Raw genomic sequence first — 15,346 nt, forward strand, 5'->3', positions numbered from 1 at the left:
GGTGATTCTTCTGGGGATGAAGCGATAAGGAGACACAGCACAAATGTACAAGCGCACCACTTGTGACCTGGAGGCAATTTTTAACTCTCCCCTGCTGAGTCCACCAGGCAAGTGGCTATTTACAACCCCGTATCATCATCGGAGAGCTTCGGCTATTAGGCGGGATAGAAATGCAATCAATCAATCAATCAATCAATTCGTCTAGCTCTTTTAATGCGCAAAGTGCCTTGCCGCTATTAGTTCATTCATCACGCTGTGAAATCTGGAATCAGATAGGGGAACATGCGTTCGATAGATTGACAGGGAAACGATCAAAGCATTCTTTTTCTGATGAGCCGTATCAAGTTTCAGATCGCTGAAGACGACCCCTATTATGGGAGGTGGGTGGGAGGAAACTGCCAAACACCCCCGTGGAGATGTCAGTGTGTCTGCCCCCCAAATGAGGACCTTCAGCATTTTCCTTCCTGCTCCACCAGCACTCTGGTTCCTCATCCAGTCTGGCAAACTAAGCTCTGTGGGGTTGCGATCTAGGGTGCAGTACTAGTTAGCTTGAATAATATATACACACACACATCATGACAGAGGTCAAATCAGGATCCTCAAGGTCCTGTGGAGTCCCAGCCTCAGACCCAGCTTCTCAGCCTGGGCATGTAGCTGGGCGGACCCTGGGTCCCTGGTCCAGCCCTGACTGTTGGCCCAGTGCTGACAACACCTTTGTCCTGTCCCTGGGCTAGAAAGTGGCCTCTCCCTCTTGGTACCCTGCACCTACGAAGGCCTGACACCCTGAATTCTTCCACCCTGTTTCTAAAACTATAATCTTGGCTCCCAGCTCTTATCTGAAGACCAAACTGCATTACTGAGAGGAGGAAACCAAAACAGTTAACTAGACAAATAAGTGACTTATTTATACACTCTCTCTCTCACAACCACATGTATATGGAGAGTGAGAGTTCGTAATATATATATATATATATATATATATATATATATATATATATATATATGAATAAATTAAAACATTCATTCACATTCTATAAACAACAGACACCAGTTAGAAACCAAGACACTTGCCTTCTGAAACACCTGATAGTTGGACTTGGACCATATGTCAAGCTGTAGAAAGAAAAGAAAAGTAAACAAAGTCCCGTGTTAACATACATGACAATATTAAAAAAAGTGAAGATTCATTAGAAAATAATTAATTAGAATAATTTCGCTCGGAGTTACTGCTGACAAATCAAAAGAGAAAGTGCAGATTTAAAACAGCTTACTAAACTTTTACACCAAGTAGTGGGCCAGAGGAGATGCGACATAGTCTGTTCCTTAACCGTGGTTAAAGGCCAGGAGATTGCATGCCCCTGCTCCTCTGATTGGCTAAGGATTATGCTGGCATCAATGCCAATCAGGGCTAAAGCAAACCATGGTTTGCTCTTAACCAGGATTAAATGCGAACTTTGGTTAGCATTAACCATGGTTAGTATTGGTGCCAAAAGAACCATTAATCATGATGAAGTCTGGTGAGAATTTGCACCCAAGGAGAGAATGGGAAGGGCAGTGAGAATCCTGCAACACGTTCCCAATTCTTTAAACATTGCTAAGGGACAGACTGCTGGCCCTGGCTGCTAAACTTCAGATGGATAGAAAATGAATACCATATTTCTTCGATTGTAAGACACCATCGATTGTAAGACGCACACTAATTTCAGTACCACCAACAGAAACAAAAAACCCCTAAGACACACCTGCGATTCTAAGATGCACCCCATTTTTAGAGATGTTTATATGGGAAAAAATGTGTCTTAGAATCGAAGAAATAGGATAGTTCAGGCAAGATAAAAGGCCCATTCCAGATTCTCTAAGCTTGCGGATCTCCAGATGTTTTGGCCTCCAACTCCAACCAACCCTGTTTCACTGTGAAGCTCTTTAAAAGACCAAATTGCTAGTGTAACTAGCAAAGTCAGAGGGCGTTGATATCAAATGTATTTCCCCCCTATTAATTGTTTTGATATTGATGTTTTATTATGTACTCGTAATGTAATTGTTTTGACTTGTCTTTAATATGCATAGGAACATATTGTTTTTTCATAAAGCTTTGCTGTGAACTCCTTTGAGCAGAGTATACGGAAAAGCAGTATACAAATACAGTGATCGATCGATCGCCCGAACGATTGTCAACTTTCAGTTTAACTGGCAGGCTGACCCTGCTTGGGGACGAATTCTGCCTCGGTGCTAGATAAGCCGAAAGCCTGACAGACCGGTATTTCCTTTGCGGTAAACTAAGGAAGCATCTCTCTTTGCAAGGACATCTGCAGGCTGTGTGACATTAAAGTTTCTTCCGAAGTTACTTATTTCTATACAGCTACAATACGAACTCCTACAGCTCCGTTGGGCTACTTCATCCTCCTCCTCCTCGCAGCAAGATCGCTTCAATTCATTTGGAACAGATTGTGCTGATACGTGTGAATATTTAACAGCCTCAGGACGGTGTCTTCAACAAGGACACTTCTCAAAGCCGTGATGCATTCTTGTGTCCACAACATAAGCAATTCAGTAACAAGTGACACAGAAAACATTTAGCGGAATTAAGCCAGAAACCTGGCCTGCAGGGACCAAATAAAATGACACACACCCCTTTGAATATTGTATTTAGATTATTCTGGAGGCAGGGGCAAAGAGGAAGATCTTTGTCACGCAGAAGTTAAGGTCACGGGGCAACGCTACACATCTTGATTCAGATGCCTCATACCTTTTAACAGCAACCTGGCGGAAAAAGCAACACATTTTGACATTTAAGCTCCAAGAAACCAATCTCTTGCTTTGACTTGGGGTCTAAAGGATTGCAGAGAACATGGATTAGCAAATGTGCTGCTAAGTAATTGTGTCCAATTTCATGTAGATGGTTGCTATGCTTTCTGGAAAGTTGGGGATAGTTCAAGAAGAACAGCTTGCATTGTCCTAACCCACCCAACAAACAGATTTTATTGTGTGTGTTTTTTAGCAAACAGCCATCATTCAATTTCAGTGGGGGGGGGGGGGAGGTCCTCTAACCATTTAGTTTCATACTGAGCATTAATCCAGAATAAAAATGCACACACTAAAAGATACAGAGTTATGGAGAAAAATACAACGCAAATAAACGTAGTGACCCTGTTCAGAAGACATGCTAAGACACAGCAGTTAAGCATTTGGAGCGAAACATTATGGCTTAACGTGTCATGTGAACCATAATTTAGCATGTCGTGTGAGCCATTCTTAACCGTGGTGGCTACATAACCAGGATTTAAACATGCTCACTCACTGTCAGGTATGCTTTAAGGTGGATTCCTGCACTGTTGGACTCAATGGCCTTATAGGCCCCTTCCAACTCTACTATTCCATGATTCTATGACCATTTACTGCTGAAGGGTTCATGGCCTAACCATGGCTTAGTGTGTTGTCTAAACAGGCCCAATGGGTCACTCTAATTTAAACTTGCTCTAGATATATACAGTGCAGAAAGCAAGGAATTTCACAAGTACATCCTTATCTAGAGTCACTGTTCGAATTTCCGAGCACTTTTACAAAGCCATCACAATTAAAATTGCTCTGATCAGACAGTAAAGCACGCTCATTTCTCATAGTTGTATTTCCTTCTGAACATTAACAATAATGGTAGAATACCTATTTAGCTTGAAGTCTCGTGTACATTTCACACTCTAGTAAAAGATGTGTAAGATCCGCCAGGGCAAATGTGGTTCCAAGAAAGGCACCTGAGTTTATTTGAACATGTGTTTACTAAGGATTCAGATCCGTGGACTTGGATAAGCTGCATAGGTTTTGTATCCTGCAGTAATAAAGGAATTTGCATTTTTATAAACATATGTTTGATTGCTGATGTTGCAAGGGAGATGGGATTGACAACAAGGCCTTTGAAGGTAAAGACAAGGACATTGTGAACGTTCTGGGATCTCTCAGGAAGCCAGCGTAAGGTGACAAGGACGGAAAATGATCCTGGGAAGAAAATGTTGGACAGGAGGTGAAGGGACTGAGGTGAGACAACAGAAGACCATAATGGAGAAGGTCACAGCAGTCAAAGTGAGCACCAGGGCATGAATCAAGGAGTTTTTGTCAGCCTGTGTCAAAAATGTGGAGGAAAACATTGGCTCCGTTCAGAAGACACCTCACCTATGGCTTTAACTACGGTGGTTAACCCAGAAAGCCGGGCCATGTTCAGAAGACACCTTAAACCACGGCTTTAACCATGGTGAATAAAGCAAAAAGCCTTAATCGCCTTGGCTTAAGATGTCTTCTGAATGGGGCCATTATCTGAAGCAGCACGGAAGTAACTGCAGAGGCAACAGCAACCCACAATACACTAGGTAAATCCATAAAGAGGGCCTCAGCCTCATAACCAGCTACCTCCTCCAGTCTGTACAGGTGGATGCACTTGAGTCTGTTCCACTGAGCTTGAGCAGTTGATGCAACACCATGATGTGGCAACCTCTCCCTTCCCTTCTCTTGAATGACTCTACTAGCTACCACCTATAGCATGGCTTTACCAAGGAGAAGTCTCTCAATTCTCTTTTTTTGTTGTTCCATTTTTAAAGAATTGAACCATATAGAAAAAGAATGATGCCGGAGCACACCAGTCAAAAGCACTACCGAATGGTAGGTAATTCCTCAGCACCGGGGCTGAAGAGCCCTGATGTAATTCAATTCTTGCGCTTTTTAATGCTCTCCAAGGTTTTAAAAATAAAAAAGGGAGCCATGTGCAAGGCCTGCAAACCCTCCACCATGAAACCAGACGAATGAGGCGGGTGTGCTAAACAATGCATTGTTGCAGGTCTATTATTCTTCAACTTTTCACTTTCAATCAAGACACACATTTGTAACTAAAAAGCTGCTGAAAGCACAATTTCAAGGCATCCCCTGCATGCGAATTAAATTGGGCCGCTGTCTCGCTCTCCCTGCGCCCCAGTCTCTCCACCCACCCCTGGCGCAAGTAACAAGAGGCCATTTTCTGAAGGTCGTCTGAACGATTTCAAAGGCGATAACAAATCAAAATGTTCCCTGCATCTAATATCAAACAGGGCTGGTGCCAGCACTTATTAGAGAAATCGGATTCGGCCCCCTCCCCTTTACCCAAACACACACACAACCTGCTTTGAAGTGGAAAGAATGCAGGGATCAGAAATTACTCGAGAGACAGTTCTGGCTGTCTTTGAAGCTTTCCTTTGATACCACTATTTCTTCTCCTTACTTGCGCTGGGAGGCAAAAAGCTGCCTTTCCTTACTGATAGGGGGGTAATTAACGAAGGCAGCGCATTAACATCACCCAGGTGGCTTTAACATTCCTCAAGCCTACCTGGTGCAAAAATGGATGTCCGTCCCAAACCTGCCAAGTCATGGCTCTCCCCCACTTACAGCATTTATAGAAACGTGGCACGCCGAGGGTGCCAGCCAAATCCAAACGTGGTTTCCTTTTGATTAGCAGGGCTGGGTGGGCGGACCAACGCCTTGGCTCAAATTCTGCTCCACAAGGATGAACTGCAGAGGCCTGTTTATTCAAGAATCTGCATGGCACCAGTTAATTGCCTGCCATGCCTGGACTGTGCCGCCAAAGAGAGCGAGAGAGCGAGAATGCCTGAAATTATGGGTGGCATGAAGCCACCATTACCGCTACATGGCTAATTAAAATGCATTGGTCTGTAGTAGGAGCGATGGGCCAGCGGAGACTGCAGAAGAATCGGAGCCAGAACGGCCTCTAAAGTGAAAACTGACAGGTCTCGCTGATGGGCTTTGCGAAAATTGCATCCATAAAAAGCAGCAGCAGTGTGCATTAGGCACGAGATATTCCGGCACAGATAGAGTCCTCGGGCCTATTGAATGCCTAGTGCCCAATACAAACCTAGAAGTTGAGACTCAGACGGAGGTAGTGTTAGCAGTTGGTTTGTCTGTCTGGTGAGGTGATGTTCATACTGTTCTGGAGGGGGTTGCACTCCCCCAAAAGAACTGGGTTCGTAGTTTGGGGGTGCTCTTGTTTATTATTTATTTATTTACAATATTTATATACCGCTCCTCACTGAAAAATTTGGAACGGTGTACAAGATAAAATGAAAATAAAAACAGAAAACCCCCCACTTAAAACAGATTTTAAAAGAAGCAAGTAAAGTGACTCATGGCTGGACATGAAGGAAAGGCTTCCTGGAATAATGATGTCTTCAGGAGGCGCCGGAAGGAGTACAAAGTTAGCGCCTGCCTGACCTCCAGAGGCAGGGAGTTCCACAGGAGGGGGGCCACCATGCTGAAGGCTCTTCCCCAGGTGGACTCCAATCGGAAGATGGATCTATGTGGGACCACCAGGAGCAGACCCTCGGATGACCTCAGTGACCGGGCAGGATGATAGGGGAGAAGGCGCTCTCTCAAGCATCCTGGTCCCAAGTTGTTTAGGGTTTTGTACACAAGTACAAGAACCTTCAACCTGGCGCGATAGCCCATAGGCAGCCAGAGGAGTTACGTGCTGGAAAGGGGCAGCTCCGGACAACAGCCAAGCTGCAGCATTCTGCACTAGCTCCAGCTTCCGGAGCAGCTTCAAGGGCAGCCCCACATAGAGCGTGTTGCAGTAATCCAAACTTGAGGTTACCAATGCCTGTACCACCATGGCCAAGCTATTCCTGTCCAGGAGAGGCCGTAGTTGGCGAACCAGCCGAAGCTGGCAAAAGGCACTCTTGAGCCTCCAGCGACAGAGATGGGTCTAAGAATACCCCCAAACTACAAACCTGATCTTTCAGAGGCAGTGCAACCCCATCCATAACAGGCAATGAGCCAGAACTGTCACCTGAGGCGCAGGTAGACTCAGCTTTTATCAGCTTCGGCTGATATGCCATAGTTTAACTCTGCACTGTGTGAAGAAGGCTCTCTTTGATGTCCCTGAGTCTCCCACCAATCAGATTCATGGGATATTGCCGTTGGGTTCTAGTATTATAGGAGAGGGAGAAAAATGTCTCCCTATTCACATTCTCCTCACCATGCATGATTTTGTAACACGATATTGGTATTTGTGGGTACATAGAACACTGTGTTCATTTGCTATGTCACTATAATTGCTTTATCACCACTTCGATCACTCCCTCAGTGTATGTGTCACTTTACATAGTAAAAGAAAAAGGGGAAAAAAAGGTCCTTGTTCTCAGGGCACCTACAATTTAAATTTAGTAGAGGAATAAAAGGTAAGCGATGAAGAGAGCAGAAGAGGTCTCTTCATCTAAATCAGGGTTGGGCCTCCAGATGTTTTGTGCAAAAGGAGGGAGACGCTGGCTCTGGTGCTGGTGAAAAGATCCTTTATTTTTAATTTTTCTTGTTAAAAAGGTTATTTTAAAATACTTCACAAATAGCCTCCAGATGTTTTGGCCTACAACCCCCATCAGCACTAGCCAGGAAAGTCAATGGTGAAGGATAATAGAAATTGTCAGCTACATGTGGAGGACCTCAAGTTGCCCACCTCTGATCTAAATGCTCTGGCATAACCGATCTCAGAAGGTGGTTTTATTTTTGAAAATTCCTACCCTGCTTTTTGGCCCACAGAGTGGTTTCAAATTTAAAAACACCTGCATGCAATAACCAAATGTTGTGAGGATAAAAAAGAAGACGCAGTGAAGGAACACAAGTTGACAAAACTGATGAGAGAGCCCAGTTCCACTTAGAGGTTCCAGGCAGGTGGTTCTCATTGGCATGCAAAAAAAAAAAAAAAAAAAAGAATTTTTAGATGGGCACTTTGAGACCTGGGTGCACGATTCCCAGACAAAACGCAACACTGATATTTTCCTCCACCTCCACCCAGCAGGAGAATCTTTTACCTGGAAATAGAAATATCTGTTTTTCCCAACAGAGCTCCAATTCCACCACCACCACCCCATCCCCAGCCTTCAAATCCTACGGAGAGGAACGTAGCTCAGGGGTCAGTACATAACGCAATGTTGTATGTTACAAGGAGAGTCTGTCGTTTTGAAAAATAATCCCGTCCTCATTATAACATGGCCTATGGGTGCCAAGTGCTCGTCTGGTTATAATGAACCTTGTATTTTAATGGCTTTCGTAATAAGGAGAGAGAGAGAGAGAGATCCAGAAAGGGGGAGAAGAATGCAAGAGACAGAAGTGCTTAGTACTTGTTACTGGTAAAAAGGTGAGCCTGGATGGGTGTCTCAGCAAGAGCCCATCGCGCTCTGAAAAGAGAAACAAACCAAGTTGAAGGCTGTCAGGTCCCATTAGCATCCTCTGAAGCTCCACAGAAAGCCCATATGGAGTGTGCGTGCAGTCAAGAGAAATTAGGGGTTCAAGCAGGGTGAATTTTTCATAAAGCGAATCACTCCTGGAAACCGGTTACACTTCCTTTTAATAGCTGCCATTCGAAATGCAAGGCTCACCTCACCGTCAGACTCAACCTACTTAGGAGGAAGAGACCAATTCCTCACAGAAGAGCTGATCTGGCGGAGTGTAAAGCTGGCGCAAGATTTCCCAGTGGCGCTGGGGGGGGGGGAGGGAAGGGGGGGGAGTCTGAACCCTGGGCTGCTTATGTGCTCAAAACACTGTGGTGGGAAGGAGCCGCAATCCCTCAAGTGGAGGCTTAATCATGAGGCAACAGGGGTCTTAGGTGATGAATTAGAAATTCAAGCAAGGGCATGAGGGCTTAATGAATTAGCGATGCTTGGATTCCGGGGGACGGGGAATGACAGGAGGGAAATTTGATGTTCTGCTTAATAATATCAGGTAAGTTGCTCCTGCAAGTGGTATGTCTGAAAACTTGCTCTTCCACCAGTCTTAAAATCTCTTCACTGGCTGCCAATTAGTTTCCGGGCGAAGTATAAAGGGTTGCTTATTACCTTTAAAGGCCTACATGGTTTGGGTCCGGGCTACCTGCGGGATCGCCTTCTCCCGTACAATCCGCCCCGCGCACTCAGGTCCTCTGGGAAGAATCTACTTCAGTCTGCCAAAATTAGGCTGACAAGTATTACCCAGAGGACCTTCTCTTCTGCTGCTCCCAGACTGTGGAATGGCCTGCCGGAGGAGACTCGGCAACTCAATAGTCTTTCAGGATTTAAGAAAGCTATAAAGACTGATCTCTTCCGGCAGGCCTACACAGTGGAATTTTAGGATGTTTTTATTTATTTATTTATTTATTTTATTACATTTTTATACCGCCCAATAGCCAAAGCTCTATGGGCGTTTTTAGGATGTTTGGCTAACAGTTTCTCAAGTATCATATTGCACAGATGCTGGATTATATATGTCATGGAAATAGAAGGATATTGCAGTACCCTGTTACACTATACCTCTCCTCATACGTACTGTTGTTTTTAAATGGATACCGTTGTTTTTATACTGCTGTTTTTTATGTTTTTGACGGTTTTAAATTTTATATACTTTTAAATGTTCAGTTTTTTACTTTTGTAAACCGCCCAGAGAGCTTCAGCTATTGGGTGGTATATAAATGTAATAAATAAATAAATAAATAAAATAAAATAAAATAATGTACACTATGTTTTTAATTCAGTTTTATGTATTTTATACTTATTTATTTATTGCATTTTTATACTGCCCAATAGCAGAAGCTCCCTGGTTGTTCCCCGCCTTGATCCAAACAGAGAGGTGGGTAAGAAATAAAATTATTATTATTATTGTTGTTGTTGTTGGATCGCTACATTCCACATAAAACAGCGGTTCTCAACCTGTGGGTCGGGACCCCTTTGGGGGTCGAATGACCCTTTCACAGGGGTCGCCTAAGACCATCGGAAAACACATATTTCCAATGGTCTTAGGAAACTGTGTTGACTGAACTATGTCATGTATCATCTTTTGTATTATTAAAGCTATTGTTATGTATTATTTTCATTAGCAAACCATCCCATGACAATGGATCGTGTAGAGAAGAACGAAAATAATTTTATGGTTGGGGGTCACCACAACATGAGGAACTGTATTAAAGGGCCGCGGCATTAGGAAGGTTGAGAACCACTGACATAAAAGGTCACAATGAAGGGAGACGTGGGAGTGACACTCACCTTGCCGTCTTCCGTGTAGACGTTTTCGTGATACCCCTTGACAATGGTCCGGTCGATGAAGAGGCTGCGCATGACCACGATGACTTTCAACACTTTTCCTAAGGAGACCTGCCAATGAAACAAGGATAAGCATTGGGCAAGTGTGTGTGTGTGTGTGTGTGTGTTTAGAAAAGCCCTGCAGGAGACCCCCCCTTCCTCGACCCCCCCACCCAGTCCGATTGTGTTAGCCAGGGCATGGAGGGCTCAGACGGGATTTATTCAAAGTCTATACCAACGTATTTGAGCTGGAACTGGAGCACTCTCATCCTGGGCTTTGGGTTACCGAAACTACTACAAGAACCAGGTTTGAAAGAAACGCGGAGTCATGCCATTTAATTCCAAAACACTGGGCAGCTTTTTAGAAGTAACTACTGCATTTCCCAAAACCAACGTTGATGAGGACAGAAGAGAGCCAAAGGGGAACAGCAAAAAGGCCAAAACGCTCCAATGCCAGGTGCTCAAGGAGGAAACAAAAATGGAGAATGAGGCGTTGTTCTAATTCACAGGGCGGCGTTGCATCTCTTTCAAAAGCGTTTAGAAAGCAGTTCTGGAGTATCTCGCAGAAATAACAAAACATCTCATTAGAACTGCTATCCATTTTTATGGATGCCAAAATGTCTACATGAAGACTTTATTTCAGCCTCGCTTGCTGTGGCCAGGATGGATAGCAAGACGTTGGAAGACGCCATCAAGTTCCTCAGTCCAGGGATGTTTCACATGAATATCACAAATTGCCCTTGCTGAAAAATTAACCCACCACAGATGATTGATCAAGGACGCTGTTAAACATGATTTATTTTTACAGACATGGTCTCCATTTATTTCTCATGTCAACAGAAGATCTTCTTGCATTCGACCACCTCATGTTCAATTTTGACTTATGGAAAGGACTCCTTCACGTAGATAGGGCTTATGTACAAGATGATCAGTCGCCTCAATATTATCTATCTATTCCCACCCCAATAGTCTTTCATTGTAGATTTCTTATTTTACCTACTGTGAAAGGCAGAATTCATTACAGGTGTAAAGTTATTGTATTATTTGGGGGGAAGGGAAAATAATAATAATAATAATAATAATAATAATAATAATAATAATAATAATTTATTTATTTGTTACCCGCCTCTCCCTCTGGATCGAGGCAGGGTACAACACAAATAAAAACACCCTAAAATACATACAACTAATTCAAACGCTTAAAACAAGTGCTTCATTAAAAGCAGCACACCATTAAAAAAGGGATCTTAAAATTCAACTGGGTAGGCCTGCCGGAAAAGATCAGTCTTTACGGCGTTCTTAAATTCTGGAAGACTGTTAAGCTGATGAATCTCTTCCTATTAAAACAGGAAGTGATGCAAGTAAAGGGAATGGACAGTGAAAGAGGACGAATGCTAGTGTTTTTGGTGTGAAAAGGAGAAAGGAAATAGGGGGAAATTCTCATTGTTTTCCAAACATTTTAACTCATACTGATCCAAGAGCTTTATCTAAACTAGCATCCTACTCTTGTCCTGGAGTCTCAGAGCAGGTAACGTCTTATAAAAATCAAACGGAATGTAAAACATTAAAGTGGGCTTCCTAATTACTTAACTCTGCCTGTAGCTAAAACTGGTAATCTTAGCCATAGAAAAGAATGGAAGAACAGTAGACTAAGATAAGAACGGCAGTCTTAACTTCCGGCTTTGGAAGGGGGTAAAGTTCACCCTGAGATAGCTGCACCAGGCAGTCGGCCAATAACTCTGGGCGTAAAGATAAAAACCAGTCCCTCCTTTTATGCCCAATTTACACAGACAGTTAGATTGGAGATTGAGGTGTCCATTAAGATGAAACACTTGCAAAAAGCACTTTAAACAAGCACGTACTCCACACTCATCTCCAACCAACACTCTTTTTGGGGTGTTCTGCTAGACAGAAATGGTATTACCATCTGACCTCTGCGCTCACAGGTCTAAGGAAGAAGATAACTTTACGCAACGTGCATTCAGATCTGCTGAATGCATGCTCTAATTTAGCTTGTAAACACTTGTTTTCGAAATGCTTCACAACAGGTGTGGCAATATTAAACGCTTCCAATTTCCTGCCAATGTTGTATTGACACTGGAATTCCAGCAGCTGTTATGTTCACTGGAAAAACAGAAGCGGGGCGTTTCAGCAAATGATAGCAGTTTTGGAAATTAGCAATGGTCCTCTGGGACCAGAAATGCCACTTCCAACAGGCAGATGAAAGACGGGAGAGAACCTGAACTTATGAAGCTCCTTGTGCAGAAATCTGGAAAGGGTTAGCATGCTGAGCAGCTGTAATTAGCTCTTCCAAAATCGACTCAGCTTTGCTGTGTACCAAAATAGGATTCAGTTGAGGGGTCGTCAGAGGCTTGTAACAGCCCTAAGGGGTCACCAATATTGCTCCCAATACTGAATACAGTGTCACGTCAGACAAACTTTTAACATTTGTGTCTACTGTTTTTGCAACTGGTAGCATTGCCATGGATATACTTAAAAAAAATAGTCAGGGTGAAATTTTGCATGAAAAGCGATGGCGGTTTTTGTGCCAACCTCTGAAAGCGAACAAGGCCTCAAAGTGCAAAGTTAAAAATGGAGAATGATAGGAATTGTAGTCCCAGATCAGTGGTATGACGAACATTCTCTAGTACAAGGGTGGGAAAACTTGTGTAGTTATTGGACAATAATACCCATTGGCCATGCTGGCTAGGGTGAAGGAAGCTGGGAGTCCAACTCTGCCTGCATCTCCTACCTTATTTGTTATTTTAATGATTTATGTAGTGAATCATTTAAATCGTTCAAGGATTTATTTTGTATTTTAAAGCATGCAGTAATCAACTTTGTGCGGGTTTTTATCCTGAAAAGAAGGCTATAAATCTATCAAGGGATAATAAATAATAAATTATTGCTAACGTGCAAAGTGAATCAATCCAGAAGAACTCATATGATTGATCAATCCATTTTTTAAAACATTGGGTGACAGCCGTAATTATTACATGATCAGATGAGAGGAAGAAACGCATGCCCAGCTATACTACTACTACATGATTTTCATACTATCTAGTTCCTAATAAATGCTGCCTACCAATATCCAACAGTGCTTAGGTTCCCTCATCCATAAGTCCCAAGGAACAAAATATAACATCCACACACACACACACAAAATCCATAAAATGTGTGCCTCAATTTGAAAAGATACCGAATACAGGTAGTTCCTTTCAACAGACACACTGGTGGATTCTTAAATTGCATTACAGGGATAACGTTATTTTTTACCTTCTGAGGCAAACTTCCCCCTACTAAATTTCAACTTCTTCTGTCGATACCCTGATAGACAAGGTACTTGGCTTTTTAATATTTTGCCTGCAGGATATGTGCCAACTCGACCTTGATGTAGAAAATTTTAATTCAAATCAATACGTGTACAAGGTCACTCTAAAATTCAATTAATATGAATGGGGGTGGGGGAATGCCCCACAGTTCTTTGAGCTGAACAGCTGCAGGTTAAACATGCCTGCAACCCTCTGTCTAATACTACTACACCCCTGGCTCGTTTTTAAATACTACGATGCTGATTCCGACTGTTGGGATGCAAAGCCTCTGGCTGTTTTTTAAAGGACAAAAATGTGATAAAATTTGCATTACCCTTAAATCTTTACTGACAAAAAAATGGGCACCATGAAAATCCCTGGAGAAATCTTGGGATTTAAAAAAATAAACGCCTCTCTCCAATAATTAGTCATTCCATCTGAGTTAATGAGGTAAGAATTGTAAAAAACACTCAAGTTTACTGAAGAGTAGACTGAAATAAGAACAGAGGCAGGTCTGGAAGTATATTTTAGACGCCTCGACACCAGCACCATGTTTTTAAGAACGAGAATCAAATATTTAGGCACCAGGCTTGCACAGAACTGGAAAAAGAGTCGGACCTTTAGGTGTTAGGACTGCATTTCGTAGGACCTGGTTGATCATGTGCCTTGAAGGATTTGGGGCTCTGATAAAATCCATCCCAATTTTTGTTTTCTAAAAAAAAGAGCAAGATCCAAGGATTTGAATGGGTCAGTTTTGGTTTCCTGCAAGGTGTGGTAATAGACCCATATGCAAGGATTTGAACCAGATTAAGCAATTGAAATGGCTTGACGTGATCTAAAGGGCATGAATGTAGATCAGAGGCTTCCCATGTGCACTACATTGTCACTGGTGTGCTTCCAGGAGCAGCTCCTTGCACTTCTTCAGATGCTGTTTAAACATGTAAGAAAAGCTCTGCTGGGTCAGACCAGAGGTGCATCTGGTGACCGCTTCCTGTTTGCCCCAGCAGTAAACCAGATGTTTTCAGAAAACCCACAAGTGCAACATGAAGGCCACAGCTCACCCTCGTCGTCTGTATCCCAGATGTGGAGGATCTTTCACGCCTAATAGCTACTGTTCAACCTGTCACCCTCTATAAATGTGTCTAGTTCCTTTAAAAAAAATACTTCTAAGCGAGTGTTCTCCATCCCAGCACTGTTGGCCATTTTGATTGGAAGGTGATGGGTCTTGTTATGCAACACGGTCTGGAGGGTCCCAGGTTGGGGAAGGGTGATTTAAATCAATGGCTATCACCATATTTTGTGACAGCAAATTCCAAAACATAGTTGCGCTGTGTGTGAAGAAACATTTCCTTTTTTCTCTCTCCTGAATCCACTGCCTAGCAAATTTCAATGGATGCTCCTTCAATATTAAGGGAGCGAGGACAGTTCTGTCTATGTCCTTTCCCCATGCCGTACGTCATGTCTCTTAGATGTTTCTGAAGTTCCTTTGAGTTTCTTGACAGTTTGTCCAGCGGTTTCATGGCACGGCTTGTCCAGGTGTAGAGGGGTGTGTGTGTGTGTGTGAGAGAGAGAGAGAGAGAGAGAGAGAGAGTTAGAGTTCTTACTGTATGCAGGGCAGCCATGTGGGGTTTCCAGAAAATGTACTGTTGCCCTAAATCGATGGAGATCTAATTTAGCACGTGCCTTTGATGTATATTCAGTGAACAAAATAAAAACTATGCCATGCTAATTTGACACGCTGTGTAAGTGCCTGATGAGTTTTTCCAATAGTCGAAAGCTGTTGCATTGAAAATATTTCATCAGAGGGGGGAAATTCAGCGAAGTGCATTTAGCGTAGCTTAAATGATATAATCAAAACAAATCCAAAGCTTAACTTGGAAATTATTTTTATCGGAATATGTGTAAATATTTTAAAACATGACAACTTAATAGCATAGACTTCCATTACGTTCGACTTCAAGA

General features: G+C 42.9%; 1 protein-coding gene across 2 annotated transcripts in view; it reads right to left on the minus strand.

Annotated features, from left to right (window-relative positions):
* The window catches only part of MED27 (mediator complex subunit 27), a 122,480-nt gene that overhangs the window by 17,123 nt on the left and 90,011 nt on the right, over positions 1-15,346 (minus strand). The window contains exons 5-6 of one of the 2 annotated variants that reach the window (XM_063144814.1): positions 10,038-10,145; positions 1,072-1,113 (exon numbers count right to left, since the gene is read on the minus strand). In XM_063144814.1, the coding sequence (XP_063000884.1) occupies positions 1,072-1,113; positions 10,038-10,145 (150 nt within the window). Of the gene's footprint in view, positions 1-1,071; positions 1,114-8,424; positions 8,503-10,037; positions 10,146-15,346 lie in introns of those variants that run through there. The other variant, XM_063144816.1, reaches the window with a different exon arrangement.

The sequence above is a fragment of the Elgaria multicarinata genome, chromosome 19, assembly GCF_023053635.1.
Source record: "Elgaria multicarinata webbii isolate HBS135686 ecotype San Diego chromosome 19, rElgMul1.1.pri, whole genome shotgun sequence".
NCBI classification, from domain to species: domain Eukaryota; kingdom Metazoa; phylum Chordata; class Lepidosauria; order Squamata; family Anguidae; genus Elgaria; species Elgaria multicarinata.